The sequence below is a fragment of the Polypterus senegalus genome, chromosome 7 (assembly GCF_016835505.1).
Source record: "Polypterus senegalus isolate Bchr_013 chromosome 7, ASM1683550v1, whole genome shotgun sequence".
NCBI lineage: Eukaryota > Metazoa > Chordata > Cladistia > Polypteriformes > Polypteridae > Polypterus > Polypterus senegalus.
This window is the reverse complement of record NC_053160.1, coordinates 26,169,399-26,196,204: the sequence shown is the minus strand read 5'-3', so window position 1 is coordinate 26,196,204 and position 26,806 is coordinate 26,169,399. Positions and strand designations below refer to the sequence as shown.

Here is a 26,806-nt window from a genome sequence, read left to right as displayed (position 1 = left end):
TCTTGGCCCATCTGCACATTGTGTACAAAACTTGCATTCATGCAGTTTAAAGTGATATCTGTGCACCACTCATAAGCTGCCTGTGGGCGCTATATAAAATAAAATATAATTTGGATCATGTGAATTACCAACTATACCACTTCAGCTGGAAACCCACTGACTGTTTTTTTTTCTTCTTGGCAACACCTTCTCAGTATGAGGTTGCCTAAGAAGCACATAAACCCCTTTCAAGGCGGAAGCTGAGCAGTGGTTCTCATTAACTTCCATCCAGTCAGACAACAACTATGAACGTCTAGGCTCTGCAACTTAAAACTAGGGCTTTGATGTATCCACCATCTGGGAATACATTTTAAAAACCAAAGCGGAGAAGAGCTTCAACACTGGAATACGAATTTTGGTTTTAAGTCAAACACCAGGATGGCTCTGAACAGGAGGATTTTTCTCTGCTTGCAGGCTCTTTTACAGCTCTACCCCAGCTTGTGTACCCAAGTACAATCTCAAGGTGAGGTTCAATTCTTTGGGAATAAATTGTTTGAAGCTTTTTATATTTGTATTTATTTTGATCATTCTTAACATAAGGTTATATGTTCTATACTGGGCATTGAACAGAAAAAAACCTTACAATATAGTATTATAACTGTTATAAAAGTGGATGCTTTCAGTTAGATAGATAGATAGATAGATAGATAGATAGATAGATAGATAGATAGATAGATAGATAGATAGATAGATAGATAGATAGATAGATGGTCTGCGGTGGGTTGGCACCCTGCCTGGGATTGGTTCCTGCCTTGTGCCCTGTGTTGGCTGGGATTGGCTCCAGCAGACCCCCGTGACACAGTGTTTGGATTCAACGCGTTGGAAAATGGATGGATGGATAGATGGTACACTATAAATAGCTATAATATAAAAATTCAATTTTGGCATAATAGATTTAGATGTTTTGAACATCCAACAGAATGAAAATTCTAAGATAGATAGATAAGGTGCTGTATGATAGATAGATAGATAGATAGATAGATAGATAGATAGATAGATAGATAGATAGATAGATAGATAGATAGATACTTAGTGGTTATAAAAAGAAATTAATGGTCTAGATCATTTTAGGACACAGCTGATGTATTGGATTTTAAAATGAATAGTCCGTCCAGGGTGAGATTATTTAAATGAATGTCTAGGATGTTGGTATGGTACCCCACTCCCACACTCCTAAAACTGGAAACAAGAAGCATTAATAAATGGATAACTGCAGTTTAGGTTTAAACTTTAATAATCATTTGTAAAATATTACTGTTCATTCTATACCTCACATGGAACTTGAGTTAAATGAACTTTTAAAGCTGTTCAAATGCCGCCATTCTTATTACAAGTTATCTGGACGGATGCTGGCCAGTGCGCTGCGCAAATTAATTTCAGTAACACGTTTTAAAATACTTTAACGAACATCCAGATAGGAGACTCATTCATTCTCTCTCTCTCTCTCTCTCTCTCTCTCTCTCTCACACACACACACACACACACACGCACACACATATCAATTCATACCTGAATGAACGCCCGTGTTTATTGTGTTATGGAAACTGGCAGCCTCTTCCGCATGTCGCGGTCACGTCCCTCTTTAAAGGACCTGGACGACTCTCCGCTGTCTCTCGTTTCGCACTCCAGTCTCCTGACTCTCCTCTTCGCTTCTGCTCGGTCACTCCAGATTCCGAGTACCTCCGACGCTCCAGTTTCTCCAAGGTCGCCTCCAGGAGACTCGGACTCGGGCGGACCTCACTGAATGACAGAGGCGTCTGTTTGTAGGGGTTGCCCAAGCTAAGTCACTTGAACCTGTGCTCAACCTGAAAAGGAAGAAAACCTACTCTGATCTTCGATAAAGTCAGGGGCGCATTTATAGGGATGAGCACCAGGGTTTGAACTATTATTCGGACCCCATCTAAGTTTTTTGAGGGAACCACGGAAAAACGAGTATACTGTAATATCAACTACGAGGTAATATATAATATCAATATCAAGAGTCGTCTAAACTTGAATAGGCGTTACACAAGAACAGTTAAGTTACAAGAGTGTGCAATACGTGTATGGATAACAATAAAAATACAGAAACAGAGATGATCAGAGAGAGAGAGGGAGAGAGAGATACTGGTACACAACGCCATAGAGCTTTGATTTAAACATGATAGCGTACAACATCCCTGCATATGTCAGATATTAAAAACAAAGAGTCTGATCCGTCAGTTAGTTATTATGAAAGACACAGAGAGGAAAATATATTTTAAACCAATATGCTGGAACCGAATTATTTTAAAATTGTCAGGTATTTTCAGCTAAGGAAAAACAGAGAAGAAATGAAAACAAACAAAAAGGATAAAAATTAAATAAAAGGAAAAAGACATTAGCAGGTTTAGTTTTTCACTAGTCTGTACACTCGGGATTTGTTTTTCAGCTACCAATACGCAGTAACTGTAGGAGGTGCCGTTTGTGTCGCTTCATTGTCACACGAACTTTGCAAAACATCTAATTTGTGAGCAAGTCATTCTGCTCAAGCATGTTAAGTAGAAAACGATTTTATTTTTAAAAGGTATTTCTCAATGCTGGGCGGAGCTTATGAGTGCCCCGTACGGATGCACATACTTATTTACAATACTGTACATCTCCACTAAAGGGTTGCATTTTCTTCAAAATTATTTATAGGTCGCAGCACTTATGAATATTTTAATAATCAACGAATATGATAATTTCATTATTTCTTAGTTTCTACGTCACACACCCTTAAAACAGAGAAACGTGCTGTATTACATACAGTTTACCGTTTTAAATTTAGCTTGAGAAAATTCAACTTCAGTGAGGATTTTATATTCAGTATTTTCGTCTTTTGCATGTCAGATAGCAGCTCCTGGTCCTCAAAAAGCTCTTTAAATGACTGCAGTGTCGTTCGCGCGTGTCCCTGTGTCCATCTGTACAAGAAGCGGTGCGGCGGTCTGAGCAAACCTCAACCACGCGTCACACACGCCGCTGTGACAAACATAAATGTCTCTTTGATGAAGTAAATAAAAAACTGAAAATGCCCTAATTTTCCATCAATCCATTCAATGCAGGGCACCTTGAGCCTAACAGCACTGGGGCCAATTCAGGACGTCAGCCGACTCTTAAAAATAAAGGTGCCTGAGTGGTTCGCACTCAATCTGCGCCACCACCGCCTAATCAAAGCACCGTGATGTCCCGACATTGATGGATTAAAGGCCAGAAGTCCCCATGACCGTCATCGTCAAATCCTTCCATGTGAACCCTGAATACAATGAGGACTGATTGTGAGGTCATTTATGTTGTGTAGAATCCTAGAGGGGGCTGGGTGGTCTCCTAGCTTGGAACCCCCGCAGATTTAATTTTTTTTTCTTCAGTCGTCTGGAGTTTTTTTTTTTTTAGTCCTCTCTGGCCATCGGGCCTTACTTGTAATCTATGTTAATTAATGTTCCCTAATTTTAATTCTTATTTATAATGTCTTTTTTCTCAGTCTTCATTATGTAAAGCACTTTGAGCTACATTATTTCTATGAAAATGTGCCATAGAAATAAATGTTGTTGTTGTTGCTGTTCTTCAGAGTGATGCCATATGGCAGGGGCGGGCAACGTTGGTCCTGGAGGGCCGCAGTGGCTGCAGGTTTTTGTTCCAACCCAGTTTCTCAATGAGAAGTCAATTATTGCCGATGAAGCACTTATTGCTGAAGTGACATTTTGATGCTTCATTTTAGTGGTCTGCTTGTTAAGGTTGTCCACCCTTAATTGCTTATGTCAGTCTTAAACAGCTGTATTCAGGGTTTTGAATGGCTCCTTATTAGCAATATGATGGCGATGACAGAGGAGCCATCTCAGTTGTTTCCATTTACACCAATGTGGATTCATTATGCACTATTTGGTAAATAAAACATGTAAGAGAAGAATATGGCAGACTGAAAATGATCAGCTTTAGACTTTAATTCATCTGGGTGATATTCTTGGAAAGAAACAATCTCTGATATAAGAACCTGACATTGCTGACTAACAAGCCATACAATTAAATAAAGTTTGAGACTGGCAAGGACTGGTTTCTAATTAAACAACTGGGTTGGAACGAAAACCTGTAGCCATTGTGGCCCTCCTGTACCAACATTGCCCATTCCTGCCATAAAGGAACCCTTTTTTGGCTTTCAAAACATTTGTCCATATGAAAGGTTGAGAAAGAGCATTTGTTTATTTAGATTTGTACAGTAAATAATCATGAATAGATGGTAACAGATTTGTGAAATGCTGATCAATTGAAAAAGAACTCTCACTGCATACAATACCACATGCTAAGTCAGGTTTTCATAATCTGCTAGTGGTCCTGCTAGGAAGCCTGCCATATAATAAACATTTTAGTTTTTAAAAAGTTTTTCCAAGCAGAAAGAACCAAATTCATATGCCAAGGACTCTTCAGACAATGAAATGATGCTCAGTCAAACAATACTTTTACAAAGAACCACACAAATCAGTAAAGAGCCGTAAAGTACCATTAGAGAACTAGTATTTTAAGAGTTTAGGATGAACACACGCATATTGACGCGCTCGCCTGCGCGCGCACACGCACGCGCACTTACACACACACACAATCGCGCGGGCGCGCGCACCAGCGGCCAATATAGCATCGCCAACACAGCTAACTTGCAAATCTTTCAAAACAGTTAACTCAGAACACCTGAATATCATGTTATGCGTCCATTTTCTAACTTGTTTCAAATCAAGGAATTGCTTTATTTTCGTTGCAAGTATAATGAAGCATGCTTTCTGACGTTATTTATTTTTTATTGATTTTAATTATAAGTAGGTAGCATTCCACACATCAGCCAAGTTAAATTAACAAAGCAAAGTAAAATTCAGCCCCCACCCAAGAGAAAGAGAGAAGAACCAACAACCATAGCTATTCTATTAAAGCAACAAGAAAGGAAGAGAATACTTTTCCCCTGAAATGGAAGCTTATTCTGAAATGTTATTGATTAGATTCAGATTCAGATTCAGATTCAACTTTATTGTCATTACACATGTATAAATACAGGGTAACGAGATTCAGTTTAGCATCTAATCAGAAGTGCAAAGAGCAGAAGTGCAATAAATATAGTATGTGCATATTATGTACAGTTAAATACGATATGTACAGTTAAATGCGATATGTACAGTTAAATGCGATATATACAGTTAAGAGCACAGTTAAGATGGGAATAGATATATAGATATATATAGATAGATATACAGATGTTCTAAATGCGGATGGCAAATATACAGATGTACAATATACATGTGTGTTATGTATGTGCAGTAATACTATAAGTACTATTATATATATATACACAGATGTACAATATACAGATGTGATATGTATGTGCTGTAATACTATGAGTATTGTAATATATACAGATGTACAATATATGATATATGATGTACAATGTACAGGTGTGCTGTGTGTGCACAGGTATGTACAGATATGTACAAGGAAAGGGAGGAGGAGTAGTGTAGAGGATTAAGTGTGTGGATGTGAAGGTTCAACGGGGGACTGAGTTCAGAATTGTGACCGCTGTGGGGAAGAAGCTGTTCCTAAACCTGCTGGTTTTAGTTGGAAGGCTCCTGTAGCGCCTTCTGGAGGGGAGGAGCTGGAAGAGTTAGATCCTGCCATATTTTTTAAAAAAAAAAAGTTTTGAACAGATTTTCCAAGGGAGAATTTGATTTTTTCAAATTTCAAGTAGTATAGAACATTGGTTATCCTGACACTGACTTAAAAGTGGTGGGCTGGGATTCTTCCAGTTGAGCAAGATAAGTCTACGTGCTAGCAGTGAGGTAAAGGCAATTACACTTTGTTTGTCCTTTTCCACTTTAAGCCATGGGAGCTCACCAAACACAGCTGTCAGTGGATTAGGAGTGACTGTGACACCAAGGCTGTCTGAGAGGCATGCAAAGTTTTTTGTCCAAAATGTTGTTAATTTGGTGGAGCCCGCCCTGAACAGAACATCTGTCCTTTTTAAGACTAAATGTCAGACTCTGCCATTGTTCTCACTGCTGTTCAAAGTAACAAGCAAGTTCTTTTCAACCAAGTGCAAAACACCTTCCAAGTAAGCGAAAATGTTTTTTTTTTTTTACTCGTGATGAGGATGGCCCAAGCGATGTTTCAAATAAAGGTTTTGTTAATCAGTAAGACTTTGGAATTATTGTGCAATATACAGTAAGTGGAAAGAAAGCCAACAGCTTATCATAATTGACACCAGACTACACAAACACAGTCACAATTACAGCTAATTTGCTGTACTATCAGCTTATTAACAGACAGACATTCTGTAAGAGTTCATCTGTATGTGATAATCTATCTTGTGCCCTGGAGATAACTGAACGCAGGTTTGAAAGCTGCAATAGTATTCACATGTAAAACAATAGATTACGCACAAATCACATTACGTGTGATTTATGATCTGTTTGGCCCTGGTGTCAGAGTTTACCGTCCATGCAAACATCACCACCTTTGTACGCTTCATTATCACTACATCTGAAATGCAGTCACTTGTTGTTGCTGAACAGCTGTCACTTAACAGGACAGATCGCTGTAAATGCTGTCCAACTATGAGGGGACAAACAGGTCATGAGTCGTATATTTTTGCATGTCATCAGTTGATTCACATGTGAACACTATTCGTTTATGAGTATTTACTATTAGTGTGTATAGATACTTCATTGGTTTGAGTACAATACTGGATTCATTCATTTGAACTATATTGGTTCATATCCATATACAGTGGAACCTCATTCATTCCAAAACTCTGGTCGTAACCCGATTTGGTCGTGACCCGAAGTAATTTCCCCCATAGGATTGTATGTAAATACAATTAATTCGCTCCAGACCGTACGAACAGTTTGTAAATATATTTGTTTTTAAGATTTTTAAACACAAATATAGTTAATTACACCACAGAATGCACAGCATAATAGTAAACTCAATGTAAAAACATTAAATGACACTGAGAAAACCTTGAACAACAGAGAAAACTAACACGGCAAGAGTTCGCGCTATAGCGCTACGAACTGCTCGCTAAAAACACTTTTTTTAATGAGTTTTAATTACAGGGAAAAAAAATGAACATATGAAAAATCTGCAATTTAATAAACCACCAAGAACAACAATGCACGCTACGAACCGATCGCTGTAAACAGAAGTGAAGTGGAGGTTAAAATCCAATAGAAAACAGTCTTCATTAAATGCAGCGAGGTTAAAACAATGCTCGAATCTGTCTCTTTAAAAACAAGCCCGGTGCATCTTTAACTGCCTTTTCGGCCCTTTGCGGCCAGCCCTCTCTCTTTCTTGCGCACGTACGCGTGTGTCTGTGTGTGTCGCTCTCTCTCTATCTCTCTCGCTGCACAGGGAATGCACAGGGAGAGACTGAACACGTGTGGAAATCATCGGCGCGGACAAACCGAATGGGGAAACTGGCTTGTTCGTATACCGTGTGTGTGGTCGTGAACAGATGCAAAAGTTTGGCAAACTTTTTGGTCATAACCCGATTTGTACGTGTTCATAGACGTTCGTGAACCGAGGTTTCACTGTATCATCGGATTGGAAAGGAAACTACATCGATTTGTATATAGTACTGGTGTGCACAGGAACCTCATGGATTTGCACTTGTATGCCAGTGGTTCAGGTGCGTGTATTATTGGTTGGTAAGCGAACTGCATCAGTTTATTGGTTTACGTGAGAATTGCATTGGTTTGTGTTTAGAGAAAAGCCCAGCAAAATGACACCTTTTATTGGCTAACTAAAAAGATTACAATATGCAAGCTTTCGAGGCAACTCAGGCCCCTTCTTCAGGCAAGATGGTTTGTGTTCATATACTACCTGGTCAGCTTACAAAGCAATGGGTTTGTGTATGCACTATATTGGTTTCACGCGCATCTTATGGTTTCATGTGGGAAATTACTATATCAGTTTCACATATGAACTCTTTTGGTTTTATGTATGCACTAGATCCATGCACGTGTGTCTTGTATTGGGTTTATGTGTGGACTATACCCGTTTCGTGAGCGTAACATTCTGGTTTTGAGCACAAACTTTTGTTCACGTGATCTACAACATGCACATCAACGTGGGAGGGTCAGAAAAATAGGAACCTGATGGCTGGCACAGTCATTTCAAGAGCGTGAAGAGGAACGGGTAAGAGTTATAAGTTAAACAAGTTCAGTATCTTCTTTTTCTTATTGTTTAAGAGGATTTGCTCCTCTAAGCTGCACTGCACACTTTGGAGCATATATTTAAATTTTCTGTTTTTTGTTTTTAAACTAGGGAGCAACCACCAGTTGCGGCCACAATTTGTAGTAAAATCTGTAAATGTACAAAAGAAAAATTATTATTGGAGTCAAAATCACGAAATTCTATAAATATGTAAAAGAAAAATGAATTATTATTTAACGGGGTAAAAATCATGAAATGAGAATAAATTATTTACTCTCTTACCAATTGGAGTATTCCCGTTAAACTGAGGTCCACTATGCTCGATGAGTATTTATGAGACGAAATAAATGATCCAACATTCTTATAGATAAAAACTTTTTTTTTTTTTAAAAAAATGACTCATTTAAATAACAGGAAAATTCACGTGAAAACTAAAGTGGTGTGCAATGGGTCATCGTAACTTCCCTTCAGGTAACTATCCATCCATCCATTATCCAACCCGCTATATCCTAACTACAGGGTCACGGGGCCTTCAGCTAACAAAATCACCTAAATACAAACATTGGTGTTATGAATAGATACTTTTATTTTTAATAGTTTGTTCCTGTGAAAGAAAGTTTACTTGATCAAAAATAAAAATCACGACTTTCTTGATATTTTAGTTTATAATTTAAAAATGGAATAAGAATCTGAAAATCTAACAACATCACATTTAAGTTCGATAAACTCTGAAAAGAATGATACCAAACATATGCTGTATACACTCACCTAAAGGATTATTAGGACCACCATACTAATACGGTGTTTGACCCACTTTCGCCTTCAGAACTGCCTTAATTCTACGTGGCATTGATTCAACAAGGTGCTGAAAGCATTCTTTAGAAATGTTGGCCCATATTGATAGGATAGCATCTTGCAGTTGATGGAGATTTGTGGGATGCACATCCAGGGCACGAAGCTCCCGTTCCACCACATCCCAAAGATGCTCTATTGGGTTGAGATCTGGTGACTGTGGGGGCCATTTTAGTACAGTGAACTCATTGTCATGTTCAAGAAACCAATTTGAAATGATTCAAGCTTTGTGACATGGTGAATTATCCTGCTGGAAGTAGCCATCAGAGGATGGGTACATGGTGATCATGAAGGGATGGACATGGTCAGAAACAATGCTCAGGTAGCCCGTGGCATTTAAACGATGCCCAATTGGCACTAAGGGGCCTAAAGTGTGCCAAGAAAACATCCCCCACACCATTACAACCACCACCACCAGCCTGCACAGTGGTAACAAGGCATGATGGATCCATGTTCTCATTCTGTTTACGCCAAATTCTGACTCTACCATTTGAATGTCTCAACAGAAATCGAGACTCATCAGACCAGGCAACATTTTTCCAGTCTTCAACTGTCCAATTTTGGTGAGCTCGTGCAAATTGTAGCCTCTTTTTCCTATTTGTAGTGAAGATGAGTGGTACCCAGTGGGGTCTTCTGCTGTTGTAGCCCATCCGCCTCAAGGTTGTGCGTGTTGTGGCTTCACAAGTGCTTTGCTGCATACCTCGGTTGTAACGAGTGGTTATTTCAGTCAAAGTTGCTCTTCTATCAGCTTGAATCAGTCGGCCCATTCTCCTCTGACCTCTAGCATCAACAAGGCATTTTCGCCCACAGGACTGCCGCATACTGGATGTTTTTCCCTTTCCACACCATTCTTTGTAAACCCTAGAAATGGTTGTGCGTGAAAATCCCAGTAACTGAGCAGATTGTGAAATACTCAGACCGGCCCGTCTGGCACCAACAACCATGCCACGCTCAAAATTGCTTAAATCACCTTACTTTCCCATTCTGACATTCAGTTTGGAGTTCAGGAGATTGTCTTGACCAGGACCACACCCCTAAATGCATTGAAGCAACTGCCATGTGATTGGTTGACTAGATAATTGCATTAATGAGAAATTGAACAGGTGTTCCTAATAATCCTTTAGGTGAGTGTATGTAGGTTTTAAAATAAGCCAGATTTAAAGTGTGACAAAAAACATGACATAAAAACACACATAAAATAGTTGCACTTTTAGGCTTAGGATTTTATATATATAGAGTAGATATATGTGAGGTGTGTGATTAACTGTTGTGTGTATGTCGATTATGTATCTTAGCATTGGAGAGTCACTAAAACCGGTGTCAAATACCTTGTATGCGTTTAAACTTGGCCAATAAATCTGATTCTGATTCTAAAATGAATACAAGATGGAATTAGGTATTCATTCAGTTGGCTTCTTATTCACTCTTAGCTACATATTGGATTGCAGCCAGCTATTATTTACATAGCTTATCCAAACCAGTTGCTTAATCTTTATTCACTAATTGTATATTAAATGGTATCATTACAAACTAATCCATTATTTCAAAAAAATAACAATTACACATTTTGGACCAGCACGGTTGAGTACACCTCAGGCCACATTCGTTTGCACAAGATAGACGCCTTTGTTAAGATGCTGGTACTTCGGTCAAACTGACAGAGTATTCACTCACCAATATCTAATGAATGGGATTCAGTGTGATGTTTAATGGTCACTGAGTTCTATGGCCTGTTTGCCACCTCATAGCTGAACAGCACTGCATTTACGACAACGGGAAAGGTGAAAATGGGCAGTTGGCATGAAAAGCACAATTTATTGTGTTAATGGCAGTTGTTCTGCGCTGTCAGCTTATAGTTCAACAGTCGACCTCTGTCACTACCTGCAGTTCACTGGAGACACTTAAATTTGAGGAGGTCGGGTATGGGCGACTAGCATTGAACAAGTTAGGTTACGGATAACACTAAAGAGGTAAAGAAGACACAAATGGCCAGTCTGGTGATGGGAAAATTAATTTTGAAAAATAAATATTTTTTTATTCATCTAAAATAATTTTAGGGCTCCTGTGTGGTAGGTGCGGCAATGCACTATCAGTGCATGCTTCCAACCAACCTTTAGACCAGGCCATCTTATGTAGAAGTCCAGCTGTGGATAAAGGGATTGGCCAAACATACATTGATAGCTTTACAATGACGAGATCATAATAACAATGGGCTCAAGACAGGAAACCAGGTTTGGATAGGCTGCCAGACCATTGTAGTGTACACTCACATTTGCTCACAGTTTAAATTCAATCGTCAACCTACCCTGCACATCAGAGCTGGTTAATCCAGTAGGTGTCATAGGGTTAAGGAGCACACGCTTCATACACCAAGGGATGCTGTTTATTTAACTCAAGTGGCGCATGCTCCAGAATCCCCCACACTATGGACACTGAGCGATGCTGTTTCAGTAACTGAAGGATACCGAGGGGGAAAAGGTCCTCAAAGTTTAATAATACTGAATGGGAAGTATGGACGCTAAGGGGTGCCATGTATGTAACTAAAGCGGCTCTGGAATCTCCAATCCAAGGTGCTATTGACACTGAGGGGCTCCGCTTTGATAATCAAGGATAATAATATTGAAGGTGCACTATGGACACCAGTTTATGTAACTGAAGGGGAGTGCACTCCAGCCACTGAGGGGGTCAGCCCCCCGCACTTAGGGCTTCATATGGTTTTCGACTGGCTCTGCTGCACTTCTAATCATAGCACAGGAGAGTGGCAGCATATTGCATGTTATTCAGCACACTGCTGTATTCAGTACATGTGACAATAATGACTTACACACCAACAGTATAATAATACAGTCGACCCTTGACATACGACCGGCCTGACATGCGAACAACTTGATTTATGACCAAAATTTTTGCTTTGATTTATGACCAACATCTTGTATTACGACCCGAATGCGGTCACGTGTATCCGCTTATGCGATTGTAAACAAACAGCCGAGAGCGTTAAGTAGCGTCAGTCGGAGCTCAGATACATGTGTTTGTGGACGTAATTTCGGTCAGTGCAGTGATTTATATATATATATATATATAATTCACTAAGACCATGGCAAGCAAGACGCATAATTGCTAAGGAAGGAAGAGAAGGTAACAAAGGTAAAGAAAGCGATTGTTAAGGGATGTTAGCTAGCGGGCTGGCGCGGCACATGATGATGTCATCAGGCTGAGTCAGCACCGGCTTGCTGTGGAGTGTATAATTACAGCAGTTCACAACATGACCAGCTTTGAACTGAGTGCCCGACTACTGTCATTATTAACTTGAGAAACAGCGATCGCAATCGAAATGAAGAAGGAAATTGTGTGGAAATATGAGAGTGGTGTTCGTGTGACCGATCTCGCTAATATGTACAGCATGTCGAAATCCACCATCTCGACAACTTTACAAAGAAAAGATTTGCATAAGGAGGCTCCTTCTAAACAATAACCACCTTCTGTTTCATTCTCCTCCTCCTCCCTTCCTGCAGCCCAATGATGTCAAATTGAATGGTGAGTACAGTATGAAATTGTTGTTTCTGGTAGGCTAGTACATTAGAAAAATTATTGGTGTTTTGGTAAATTATGCGCATTATACAACCCTTTTTTATTATGAAAAGTTTAAGTAAGTGTTGCTGTGGGAGGTTCATTATGGGTATCTCCATTATTTCTTATGGGAAAAATAGTCGACTTACAACCAACTTGAGTTACAACCAGGCCTCGCAAACGAATTGAGTTTATAAGTCAAGGGTCCACTGTACAACTGTAGAAAAAATGTATCTCCTAGACGGAGTGCTGGCTCTGAGGCTAGGGATCTGCTGTTGTGATCGGAAGGTTGCCAGTTCAAATCCCATAAACACCAAAAGTGACTCTACTCCATTGGGCCCTTGAGCGAGGCCCTTAACCTGCAATTGCTCTGTCCTGGGTATGACGTTAATCTGCATCCAGCCCTCCATGTAGGGAAAACCCTGGGGTTTGGTGGCAGAATTGACACTCCAGCCACCATAAAAATCCTCACACTGTTCCACTCCATCTTGAACTAGTGTGGTGCTGAGGTGTCACCCATTGTATGGCTGCTCTCGGGTTCTAATCTGGGATCTTGAGTTGATTCGTCATGTGTTGGGTGCGGCAATGCGCTGTATCAGCGTGTGCTCCTAACCTCTCTAGACAGACAGCTTTCACTCCAAGTAGATGTTCCAACCTGTCAATAAGCCAGGAGGCCACTTCAATAATTTCAACGTAAGCAAATCTCTAAAAATAAAAAATACAGAACATTGTTACATAAATCTAAGTCAAACTTTTAAATGGAAGAGCCACAAAAGCTAGCATTGTTATCTTACAGGTCAAGCGCTGTATGATTGAATTGAATTTGTGTGTTTGCTCACCTCTCCATGGATGTTTGTAAAAGAACTCTGGTTTCCATCCTAAAGATATGTAACACAGATAAAATTCTATGTATTTGACTATGCGCCATGATCGACTAGTGGCCCATTCAGGGTGAGTTCCTTCCTTGAGCTCCTTGCCCATAGATTGGGCACCGCCACATCTACCTTGAATTGAATTAAATGTGCTTGAGAGTGCAACATTGTGTTAGGCTCTGTTTTCTTCTTCCTGTGCTGATTTTTAAAACTGCTGAGTAACCTTCTAAGTACAGAGTGGTGTCTGTATGATTTATTAATAATTTTACACTGTTTTCCGTGAAATTGTATTGACTTTAAGATATATTTGCATTCATTATATACATGTCCGCACATACTCCTTGTGTATGAGTGCAGTTTCCTCCAGGTGTTTCGGTTTCCTCCAACAGTCCAAATATCTGCAGGTTGTGTGGACTTGTAATGGTAATTTGGTCAATATGCCTTATTTGTGTGTGTGTGTCCACCCTGTGATTGGTTGGCACCCTGTCTAGGGGACTCTTCAAGCCTCCACATGACCGTGCTGTGCATAAGCAAGTGCAGAATGGTCATACTGCAGACCTCCAGCGACAGACCACCCTGTGGCTGCAGGCCCCTGAAGGACATCACAAGGTTACCTTGCTACTGGAGGTCTGCAGCCGCACTCTGTTGCAAAGGTTGGGAAGATGGATGGATGTTGTGTTTTCTTTAAACTAGGATTGGTCATCTTTTATTGAGTACATTTTCAGAGAATGCAGCTTATTGTTCAGTGGTTGTGCCCACGGGTTGTTCCCACTTTGTAACCAATGCTTCCTGGATAAGCAGTGGCTCACTATCACCCAGAACTGGGTAACTGGGTTGGGGAATGGGTGGATAGAGCTTGTTAGAGATTTTGGGGGGAGTCATAAATGATTTCAGCCTTGAGCAAAATATCATTTTCCATGTACCCGACTATATTACTGCATAAAAACTTTGGTTTGCATTTAAAGGAATAGTTCCTTGCAGAATTTTAAAACTTGAATTCTCATTTCCAGCACCTTACATTTAAAATACGATTCTCCTTTTCTAATTTAGTGAAAGCCTGTCCCAGTACCATTCATATTTGGGCACACCCAGGCGTACACTGGGTCAATTCTCAGTGGCCAACCAACTTAGCCTGCGTCTCTTTGGGGTATTTGAGAAAACTGCAGTAGATGTTATTAGGGATTTTCCTTTAAATAATAGTTATGGTTGCTCCTACAATGTTTCGAGAGGACATCCTTTATTCAACAGACCTGGGGGAGCATGTGCATATGAACAGTCTGACTTCACTATGAGAATGCTAGGACAAATGCATTTAGATAGCCTAGGATAATTTGTATAATATAGCTGTATAACTCACATAGTATCATATCACGTTAATCAAGATAAAGAGAATAGTCCGTCTCATACCATATACCTTCTATCGGTAGGAACTACCTTGTTTAGGTAATATAGTTAATAAAAGATTCAAATCCTATAAGAAAAATAACTAATCATATGATCTCTCTGCCACCACCTTGGATAATCTGGGCTCAGAAAGTCTTATAAGAGAATTTCCCTAACACTGTAGACACTACTGTAGATCTACATGAATGCAAAGAAAACAAATAAAATTCACACAGATAGTGATGGGCAAAACTTAAGCCCTGTGTTCTACAGCCAGTGTGGAAGTAAAGTTAGCTGAAGTCTCAAGACAATATTTGGAAGTGGGAAATTCAAAATGGGAGTCATAGAATATCACTTTAAAACATCCATCCATCTATCCATCCCTTTTCCAAGCCCATTTAACCTAGGTAGGAACGCAGAGAAGCTGGAGTCTATCCAGTCTATGGAGACGGTTGTGTCGAGTGCCCTCTTCTACGCGGTGATGTGCTGGGGTGGCAGCATAAAGATGAAAGACGCCTCACGCCTGGACAAACTTGTTAAGAAGGCAGGCTCTATTGTAGGATTAAAGTTGGACAGTTTAACATCTGTGGCAGAGCGACGGGCATTAAGCAAACTCCTGTCAATCATGAAGAATCCACTGCATCCACTGAACAGTGTCATCTCCGGGCAGAGGAGTAGCTTCAGCGACAGACTTTTGTCACTGTCCTGCTCCACTGACAGACTGAGGAGATCGTTCCTCAGTCACTATGTGACTCTTCAATTCCACCCGGGGGAGTAAATGCGAACATTAATTTTATTTTAATTTTTTTCATTTTTATTACTATTTAATTTAATATTGTTTTTTGTATCAGTATACTGCTGCTGGATTATGTGAATTTCCCCTTGGGATTAATAAAGTATCTATCTATCTATTTATTATATAGTGCCTTACATATCTATCTATCTATCTATCTATCTATCTATCTATCTATCTATCTATCTATCTATTATATAGTGCCTTACATATCTATCTATCTATCTATCTATCTATCTATCTATCAGGCACAATACAGGAATAATCCCTGGATGAGGCACAAGTCCATCACAGGGTGAACACATTTACACATAAACATTAACGATGCCAAGCCTTTAGTGTGTGGCCAGCAATTACAAAGAAAAAAATAGCAAGATGGGCTGTCCGAGTTCTGCACCATCTTTTGTAATTATAGAATGAGAGGTTAGATTTGAACCCAGTCTTGGAACTGTGAATCTCTCCTGTGCCACTGCTAATGTTGTTTAATTAGTTTTAAAATTTTAACTGAAATGGAATATTTTATTCAATAGATAAATAAACAGATGGATGTAATGCATGTTGGAGGTTTCAGCTTACTCCCATTAAACTATGCCCATCCACCAGAACGTCTTGTAAATGTGTCTGTGGCCTACAGGTGAAGTTGCCAGTCTGGTTCTAATTTCAGTGTACTTAGGGCCGCCATCCTTCAGCGCTGTACTTCGATTCATCTTTAACTGTGTAGCAGCAGGCAGTGAGTTTGACTCCTGGAACCCATAACTATGTTTATAGGGTCTCCATGTGCCTGTGTGAGCATGTAGTCCATTCCAGTCTGATTGTGTGCATATTAAGTTAATAGAAAAAATAAACCTAGCATGGAATTAATGGTTAGTGTGCCCTGAGATGGAGTGATGCTCGAGTCTCAGACTGTTTCCAGTTTGAATTTGCTGAGACAGAATCCAAAAGAATGTACGGATTCTTAAGGGCTTCTTAATTAGTGGTAAAATCTGAGCTTCAGTAAAATAGAACATCCAGTAGTCTGTATCCTAAGCATTCGATGAAATGAGATTACACATGCATTTTCAGTGTTTTTTAAAGAATTCATTCTGCTCTTCTGCAGTCATCCAATATTCACATACCACAAATACTTGAAACCCGCCTGGCATGCCTTGTCTGATTCTTCTTTGCGGGCCTAAGCAGCAATAATGTGAGAAATATTTTGTGTTAGCCTTTGAAAATGTGGGGATGACAGTATATAGTACTTCCATATTAACAACTGATTCCTGGCCAAGTCCCTCTCTGAATGCAGTCTTTCCTTTTTCCTGAAGTTTATGGGATTTTCTTGAGGTACAGTGCTTTCATATAGTATTCAGACCCCTTCACGTATTACACATTTTGCTATGTTACAGCCACATGCTAGAGTTGTTTGAATTCATTCCTCATCAAACAACACTCCATACCCCCAAGATGAAAAAGCTTAAACAGGATTTGGACTTCTGTGCTCTGCGGATTGTCCATAATGGACACCATGTTCAAGCATAGGGGTGTCCATATGTGCATCTGGCACCAGGACACCCTAGGCCTCATTTAAATGATCAACTTCGTGGTTGTGTCATCGGACTTGCGGCCACATGTCTTGGACACTCGGGTGAAGAGAGGGCTGGAGTTGTCAACTGATCACCACCTGGTGGTGAGTTGGCTTTGATGGTGGGGGAGGATGCCGGTTAGGCCTGGTAGGCCCAAACGTATTGTGAGGGTCTGCTGGGAGCATCTGGCAGAGTCCCCTGTCAGAAGTAGCTTCAACTCCCACCTCTGGCAGAACTTTGACTACGTCCCGAGGGAGGTGGGGGACATTGAGTCCGAATGGGCCATGTGCCGTGCCGCTATTGTTGAGGCGGCTGACTGGAGCTGTGGCCGTAAGGTGCTTGGTGCATGTTGTGGCGGCAATCCCCGAACCTGTTAGTGGACACCGGTGTTGAGAGATGCCGTCAAGCTGAAGGAGGAGTCCTACGGGACCCTTTTGTCCTGTGGGACTCTGGAGGCATGTAATAGGTACCGACAGGCCAAGCGGAATGCGGCTTCGGTGGTTGCTGAGGCAAAAACTCAGGCATGGGAGGAGTTGGGGAGGCCATGGAGAACGACTTCCAGACGGCTTCGAGGAGATTCTGGTCCACCATCTGGCGTCTCGAGAGGGGCAAGAAGTGCAGTGTCAACAATGTTTATAGTGGGGATGGTGCGCTGCTGATCTCACTTCGGGACGTTGTGGGTCGTGGGGTGAGTACTTTGAAGACCTCCTCAATCCCACTAACATGCCTTCCAATGAGGAAGCAGAGCCTGGGGACTCGGAGGTGGGCTCCCCCATCTCTGGTACTGAGATCACGAGGTGGTCAAAAAACTCGTTGGTGGCAGGGCCCCGGGGGTGGATGAGATACGCCGGAGTTCCTCAAGGCTCTGGATGTTGTAGGACTGTCTTGGTTGGCACGTCTCTGCAACATTGCATGGACATCAGGGACAGTGTCCCTGGATTTGCAGACCGGGGTGTTGGTCCCCCTCTTTAAGAAAGGGTACCAGAGGGTGTGTTCCAACTACAGAGGGATCACACTCCTCAGGAAAAGTCTATTCGCGGGTCCTGGAGAGGAGGGTCCATCAGATAGTTGAATCTCGGTTTCAGGTGGAACAGTGTGTTTTTCGCCCTGGTTGTGGAACACTGGGCCTGCTCTACACCCTTGGCAGAGTCTTGGAGCGTGCATGGGAATTTGCCCACCCAGTCTACTTGTGTTTTGTGGACTTGGAAAAGGCATTCGACCGTGTCCCTTGGGGAATCCTGTGGGGCGTGCTCAGGGAGTATGGGGTACCGGATCCCCTGATAAGGGCAGTTCAGTCCCTGTACAACCAGTGTCAGAGCTTGGTCTGCATTGCCAGCAGTAAGTCGAACCTGTTTCCGGTGAGAGTTGGATTCCACCAGGGCTGCCCTTTGTTACCGATTCTGTTCATAACTTTTATGGACAGAATTTCTAGGTGCAACCAGGGCACTAAGGGGGTCCGGTTTGGTGGGCTAAGGATTGTGTCACTGCTTTTTGCAGATGATGTTGTCCTGTTTGCATCATCAGGCCGAGTGTGAAACGGATGGGATGGAAATCAGCACCTTCAAATCCGAGACCATGGTCCTGAGCCGACAAAGCGTGGAGTGCCCTCTCAGGATTGGGAGCGAGATCCTGCCCCAAGTGGAGGAGTTCACGTATCTCGGGGTCTTGTTCACGAGTGAGGGAAGAAAGGAGCAGGAGATCGACAGACAGATCGGTGCAGTGTCCGCAGTGATGCAGGCTCTGCATCGGTCTGCCATGGTGAAAAAGGAGCTGAGCCGAAAGGCAAACCTCTCAATTTACTGGTCAATCTACGTTCCTACCCTCACCTATGGTCATGAGCTGTAAGGTATTGACAAAAAGAACGGGATTGCGAATACTAACGGCTGAAATGAGTTTCCTCCACAGGGTGTCTGGGCTTTCCCTTAAAGATAGGGTGAGAAGCTTAGTCATCCGGGAGGAGCTCAGAGTAAAGCCACTGCTCCTCCGCATTGAGAGGTGTCAGATGAGGTGGCTCAGGCATCTGATCAGTATGCCTCCTGGACGCCTCCCTGGTGTGGTGTTCTGGGCACGTCTAACTGGGAGGAGGTCCCGGGAAAGACCCAGGACACACTGGAGGGACTATATCTCCTGGCTGGCCTGGGAACACCTCGGGATTCCCCCGGAAGAGCTAGAAGAAGTGGCCTAAGAGAGGGAAGTCTGGGCATCTCTGCTCAAGCTACTGCCCCCACGACCCAATCTTGGATAAGCGGAAGAGGATGGATGAATGGATGGATGGATGGAGGATTTAGGAACTTTTGCAAATTCATCACCTCCACACAAGTGTTCAGACCCTTTGTTATAACACTTGACATCCGACTTGGGTGCTTCTCATTTTATTGATCATTGTTGAGATGTTTCTAAACCCTGTTTGGAGTCAACCTGTGTTCAGTTCAGTTGAGTGCAGATGATTAGGAAAGGTACACACCTATGCTGTAGAAGTTCACTCGGTTCACAATGTGTATCAGAGCATGAATCATGACATGAGGTCGAAGGAATTGCCTGCAGAGCTTAGATACACGATTGTGTTAAGGCAAAGTTCTGCGAAAGTCTACACAAAAATGTATGTAGCTTTGTAGGTTCCCAAGAGAACCGTGGCCTTCATAATTCTTAAATGGAATATGTTTAGAATAACTATGACTCTTCCTAGAGCTTAGACCTCATTGAACATCTGTTATGTGTTCCTATCTGATGAGCTCCAGTCCATACCTGACACCAACTTACCTAAATGAGGGTCTTTTATGCTAAGGTCGAGGAGTACTTCAGGTAGTGGAGGCAGGTACTCCAGTTCTTCCACAAAGCAATTCTGGTTCAGAACTGGACCCATAAAACGTCTACAGTTATTTCACTGGTGCTCCACCTAGTGGCTCCAAGGAATTTTGCCTTACTAGCTGCCGAATTTAAAGAAGGAGCAGGCAGCCCTGCAGCAACCTGAATGAGAGTAACAGCAATTGGCTTCTGCCATCTGGGGGCTCAGGTGTAACCTTATTGTGTCCTCCAGTAATTCTGCACAATGCTAGCCTCTCTGTCAGGAAGTGGTCCCAGAGGCATTTACTCCGGGATGCAAAGTAACATACTGCAGTTTACTCTACTGCCAGGCTCCCCTTTAAAGTATGTGTTAATGTTTTCATGGAATGGGCATGTAACGAAATACATCTGTTTTACTACTGTGAGAGAATCATTTAGAAGTAAACATGGCATCTCAATTGTTAGCAGGCAAGGAAAGAAAACCTAAACTCAGGAAGCTGGTATTGAATGCCAAATGGAACAGTTGCAGTACATTTGGAGGGATATGCCATTCTCGGAATCAAGCTGTTTTCACTTAAAAATGCACAGCACAAACAGTGCACAATACAAACAGAACACTGTGATTTAATTTTACGATTCATGAGAAAGTTAAAAGGAAAAAGGAAACAGTTTTAAATAGAACAGGAAGGGTGGGTGAACCTGCTTCCAAACAAAATGCCAAAGGTTACACTTGTAAAAGACCCACAAGATTTCTCTTCTGTGTTCCTTAGAAAATTAACAATTTTTATTTTGTTGGAACTGGCCTTTGTCTCTTCCTGTTCACCCCTCTACACAACTGACCTTCAGTATAATCCAAGCACTTGCTATCTATGGAAATTCTCAGACGACTTCTCCATCATAGGCTACATTAATAATGGAGTACAGGAAACTTGTAGAGGACTTCATCCTGTGGTGCAGGGAGAACAACCTGCAACTCAGCATCTGCAAGACGAAAGAGCTGGTGGTGGACTTCAGGAATCCCAGGAAGCCTCTGAGACCTGCAATCACCATTCAGGGGAAGAATGTGGAAGTGGTGCAGAGCTACAAGTAACTGGGGTTCCACATGAACAACAAATGGGACTGATCTGACAGAACAATGGTGCTGGGCAAGAAGGGCCAGAGCAGCCTGGACTTCCTAAGGAGATCTTGTGATGTGTGCAGCAAGCTGCTGGAAATGTTCTATCAGTCAATAGTAGCCGGTGTGGTGTTCTACACCACAGTCTCCTGGGGAAGCAACCTGAGCTCAAAATAATAACAATAAAAATACATTTTATTTATATATCACCTTTATATAGCGCCGCACAACATATGAACAAACTTATCAGGAAAACCTTGACCCTCACTAGACAAACCCTTAATACAATGGAAGCTGTTGTCTGTGGTGTAGCGGGTCTACAGTTCAAGTCAAAAAGGCCACTTTTTAAATAATTAATCGCCGCACTTGCGGCTTAAAGAGGGGGGCATGGTATGTGTGGCCGAGCGGTTCCCGGGTGATGCGTGATGCGGATGGTCCTCACTTAAGTGCACAGGTGAGGAGTCGTCCGCATCCGTAATTGGTGCAGGGAGCTGCTAATTGCCACATCTGATCCACGTCCCCGTAATAAATAGAAGCCCAAGGCGGCTAGGAGATGGAAGAAAAAAAGGGAAAAGACGAATGGAGGTTGCAGGAGAAGAAGGCTGGAAGGAGGTAGAGGAAAGTCGGTGAAGGAGAGGGAGAGCGAGCGAGCAAGCAAGCGTAGGCTCACGCTGATTGCGGGCAGCTGAGTAGTGAGCCTGGGTTTTTGGCCGGCAACCCAGGAGCAGTCGATTGTGGTCGCTCCCACTGAGCATGTAGTGAAGAGCGGGAGTGACCGGAAGGAAGATGACACGCCACATAAGGCCAAGAAGGCAGCGGGAGTTGAGACTTGGGACGTAAAAGCCCCAGCATGAGCACCCTGGTCGCTGGGGAGCCCAAGTCATGGTTTGGTAAAGTCTACCAGAGCCAGGGATCGGCGAGGTGAACAGACCAGCAGGAGAAGGTAGAAAGCAGATCAGCTGCAGGTAGGGTGGCTCCCCTGGTGCATAGCCTGGACGGGAGAAGCAGGAGAGTCACCAGTAAAAGAAAGGTACTGGGCTTTGTGTTTAAAAGGACAGCTTCCAGCCATTGTTTTAACCTCATTGTTTTTTAAAAGATTTTTTTTCTAATGGATTTTAACCTCCACAATTTCAACTCTGTTTTAATGGATTATTTATTTAATGACGCATATTTAAAGCACTGCACTAGTTATTTGAACACTGTTTTGTTTTGTTGGTTTTAAATAAAAGCTCTTTGCACTTTTTGCACCATCCCCTTGCTTTGTTGTGCCTCACTGTCTAGCTCATCGGTGACATTCGGGTTCAAGAGCTCCCAGAAGTCACATGGGAGCATGTGGTGAACCTGCATCGTCACATTGCGGAGAAGAGGATGGTTGTAAAATTGGAGGCCATGATGAAAAATCCCTTCCATCCACTCCAAGATGCACTGTCTTGAGCACGTTTAGCCACAGAATCATTCCATGATAGCGTGCTAACAAGTACCTCTGGGGGTCCTTTCTGCCCACTGTCATCAGGCAATTTCATGATTCCACTCGATGTACTGTACTTGTAACATTCTATCTATCTATCTATCTATCTATCTATCTATCTATCTATCTATCTATCTATCTATCTATCTATTATATAGTGTCATTCATATCTATCTATCTATCTATCTGTCTATTATATAGTGTCATTCATATCTATCTATCTATCTATTATATCGTGTCTTATCTATCTATCTATCTATCTATCTATCTATCTATCTATCTATCTATTATATAGTGTCATTCATATCTATCTATCTATCTATCTATTATATAGTGCCTATTTATTTCTTTCATTATATAGTCCCTTTCGGTTTTATAATGCCTATTCTATCTATCTATCTATCTATCTATCTATCTATCTATCTATCTATCTATCTATCTATCTATCTATCTATCCTGCAAAAGCCAAACAACTGAAAATATTGCACATGAAGCATAACAAGCAAAAAAATGAATGCATGGCTTAACATTCAGGTACGTTTGGAGAGTTCATTAGCTCATTTGAAATCTGAACCAGTTTTAATGTTCAAGTCACTTCATCAGTTTGTTATCCCAGTTTTGTTATTCCAACTTTTTGTAACATCAAGTCATGTTTAAAACAATAAGTGATAGTAGAATGTAATTATTTGTGCTATTACTGCATATAAAATGTTTTTAATGCCATTTTACAATGTCAATGCTTTCATACACAGCAGATTTCAACTCAAGTTATGAACAGATTCCTGTGCTGTTCTTAGTTTTGCATGTGGAGAGTCTGTGGCTAATTGTAATTAAAATATCTTAAGCATAAAATTTTCAAAATTACAACATTTTTCAAAATTTAAAATCTGTGCTGAAGCTTCAAACTAAAATTGTTGGCTGGATCCAAATGTGATAAATAGCTGATGATTGTGTCACTTTGGTCCAGAAAATATCATACCATTGTAATCTTTAGGTCATGCAGCAATGAGGTTGTTTCTAACATAACAGAAAACATTTAGTCATTGTAGTATAAAGTGTCTCCGAGCCATCGCTCATACATTTCCACATAAGTTAAACTAGTTTTGTTTTGTTTTTTTACTATTATAAACTGAACATCATGTCACATACCTGCTTCAATTTCAAGGAGCAGCAAAAGTGAGCTGCTGTGACTTAGATTCACACAGGATGCCACCAGGCTGCAGAGATGGGTGCCGACAAAAGAAGGCCTGTCATGTGAGACTTTACCCCCTGCACTGATCACACTATTGGAGACAACATGATTGCTTGTTACCATTACTGTACCTGATTACCACAACATCACAGTCACATAAGCCAAAAACAGCTCTATCTGTAAAGATCATCAGACAGAAGTACAACATATGTGGAAAACCAAAACCAAGACCATACCAGCAGTAACAGATTCACTGAGGTCCATCAATAAAGTATTCAGAAAGTATTTTGAGCTTATCAGTAGTGATGAGCGAGCACCAAAGTGTTCGGGTGTTCAGGTGTTCAGTCCAAACACATCGCGATCTACCGAGCACCCGAGTATAATGTAAGTCAATGGGAGACAACCAGGCACCCCCTGCTCTGAAGAGGGGAGGGTGCCTGGTCCATTGGAAAAAGTCAGAAAGTGACAGAAACACCACCCAAATGGACTGGGAACAGCATGGGGACGATGTCTGGATGCATCTTGGACTCCCAAGTCGCTGCTGGGAACAAGTTTGTCCGAGTTGTACGCCACTTTTACACACTGACAAAAACAAGCCAAAAACCCCCTAAAAAATCAATTTTACGGGAAAAATGACGCTCTAAAACATTATATGCCAGTGCCTACAGGTGAGCTGACACTCTAAAACATTATATGACAGTGCCTACATATATAGCATCCGATGACGTGTTCTGGCCAGCCAATCACTGTAATGCCAGCACCTGACATGGCTACTGGCATTACAGTGAGGGCGGTACTTACCTGCCCCTTGATTGGCTGTCTCCAACTCGCGAAATGTGCGGGGCGGAGACTCGAGCATGGCGCACGAGCACATGTGGTGCTCGTTCGGGTAGCGCCATGCTCCGAGCATAGCGATACTCGAGCCGAACACATGTTTACTACTTATCAGATGTGAACCAAGAGCATCTGAAGTGCAAAAAACTGCACTGCTGGGATTTTCACATACAGTATCCTGCAAAATGGCCTCTCATTGTGGAAGTTCTTAAGATAAACGAACAAACTATCAAGAAAATAAAAGCCAAATAATAATAATAATAGCATGTTGGGGGACTGTAGCCTATCCTAGCAGGAACCGACTCCAGATAGCACAACACTTTACTGCAGGACACACTTAGGCACAAAAGGCCAATTTGGGGTCATCCTGACCTGCACTTCTTTGGAATGTGGGAGGAAAGCCCACTGTGGACTTGGGAAGAACCATTTTATATTGAGTTTATTTATTTATTTATTTACAGTATATATTCACACTTAATATATGCAGAAATGAATGCATTTCTTGATACCATTGAGATCACATTGAAGTTTAGACTCCTGGACAGAACTCTGTTTTTCTCTCTAGAATGTCTTCATTCTTCATGACATGGATTTGATAAGGTATTGGAAACATTCCTTAGGAATGACATGTTCATGCTGTGAACTTCCTCTGTTGCCCTAATCTCAGAAGGGCTCTATTGGACTGAGATCTGGGCACTGTACAGAGCAATGGAGTGAACTTAAGTCAAAGTCATGCTCGTGGAATGAGTCAGTAATGTTTTTTTGCTTTGTGACATGGCGTATTATCCTGCTGGAAGCATCCATTTTGATAGGTGACTACTGTAGTCATAAAGGGGTGCACATGGTCAGTAATAAAGCTCTGGGGTGCTGTGGCACTCAAGTGATGCTCAGTTGTTACTGTATAAACTAGTCTAAAGTGTGTCAAGAAAACATTACCCATATCATTTCACTAAGTAACATTTTTATGGTTCTGAATTACCCTACGGTATGATTTCTGGGCAAAACAAAATGAAAAAATGGCTGCAGGCCTCTAATAAAACACGAACCAGACCAGCCCTTCACTCAGGTTTGGCCCATCAGAGTAGGCCTCACTAGAGGCAGTCAAACCCAACACCCAAGAGACATGCTCTGGGCTTCACAGTAAAATATCTGCATCAGTTTGAACTATTGCCATTAAGAAGAGTCGATTCATAGATCACATTGTTTTCACCAGATTATAATCCCACTATCCACATGTCACAGCAGAAATCATGGATCAGAGGACTAAGTGACAATTTCACAGTCCCCAGTTATCCCATGTTATGATTTCCTAGTACATAGAAACAAAGAACTGGGTTCAGCCCTCAAAAAACCAGGAGCCAGATCAGCCATTTACCCACATCTGGGTCCTCAATTTAGGTCTCACTGCAGGCAGCTCAACTCAACACCCAACAAACAAGCTCGGGGCTTCACTGGCCCAGTATAGGGCACAAGGCTTTAAAGTTTGAAAATACTCAAAAATAAAATGAAGTGAGGCAGGAGAAACACAGTCAGATCTTTCTTTATGAATAATTTATATTAAAGAAAACCATGCCAAGCAGGAGAAAGGAAGCAAATACGGGTTTTACCCTCACTTGCACAAGTAGTCAGTCATTGTCTAAGCTGCTTTGTCCTGAACAGGGTCTGCTGGATCCTATCCTAGCTATAATAGGGTGCAAGGCACGGAACAATCACTGGGCAGGATGCCAGTCCAATACAGGGCACACACACCCACACACTAAGCACAAACTAGGGCCAATTTAGAATCTCCAATTCATTTGACCGCCATGTCTTTGGACTGTGAGAGGAAACCCACACAGATACAGGGAGAAAAACCAAACTCCCCACAGGAAAATCCCAGGACGCTTATGTAACGTGAGGCAGCAGCACTACCACTGCACCACCGTCAATTGCACAACCAAGAACACAAATCCAATAATATCTTGAATTATAGCAGAGGTAAAACTCCAGGAAAGAACTGCAAAAATCACAAAAACCAAAGTATAAATCAAAATTATAATGCTGAAGCATCAGTATACTGTAAATCCCCCTCTCCATGTCATTAATTGGTCAAGAGTCCTGTCTTCGATTGTAAAGCGTAACCCCATGTGAGGGGGCGTTCAGTTTGTGGACTACATTTT

General features: G+C 41.6%; 1 protein-coding gene across 1 annotated transcript in view; it reads left to right on the top strand.

Moving 5' to 3' along the window:
* The first annotated feature begins 224 nt into the window (after positions 1–224).
* The window catches only part of thbs4a (thrombospondin 4a), a 169,672-nt gene continuing 143,090 nt past the window's right edge, over positions 225–26,806 (top strand). Inside the window, exon 1 of the mRNA XM_039758372.1 lies at positions 225–502. Coding sequence (XP_039614306.1) covers positions 418–502 — 85 coding nt within the window. The 5' untranslated portion in view covers positions 225–417. The remainder of the gene's footprint in view (positions 503–26,806) is intronic.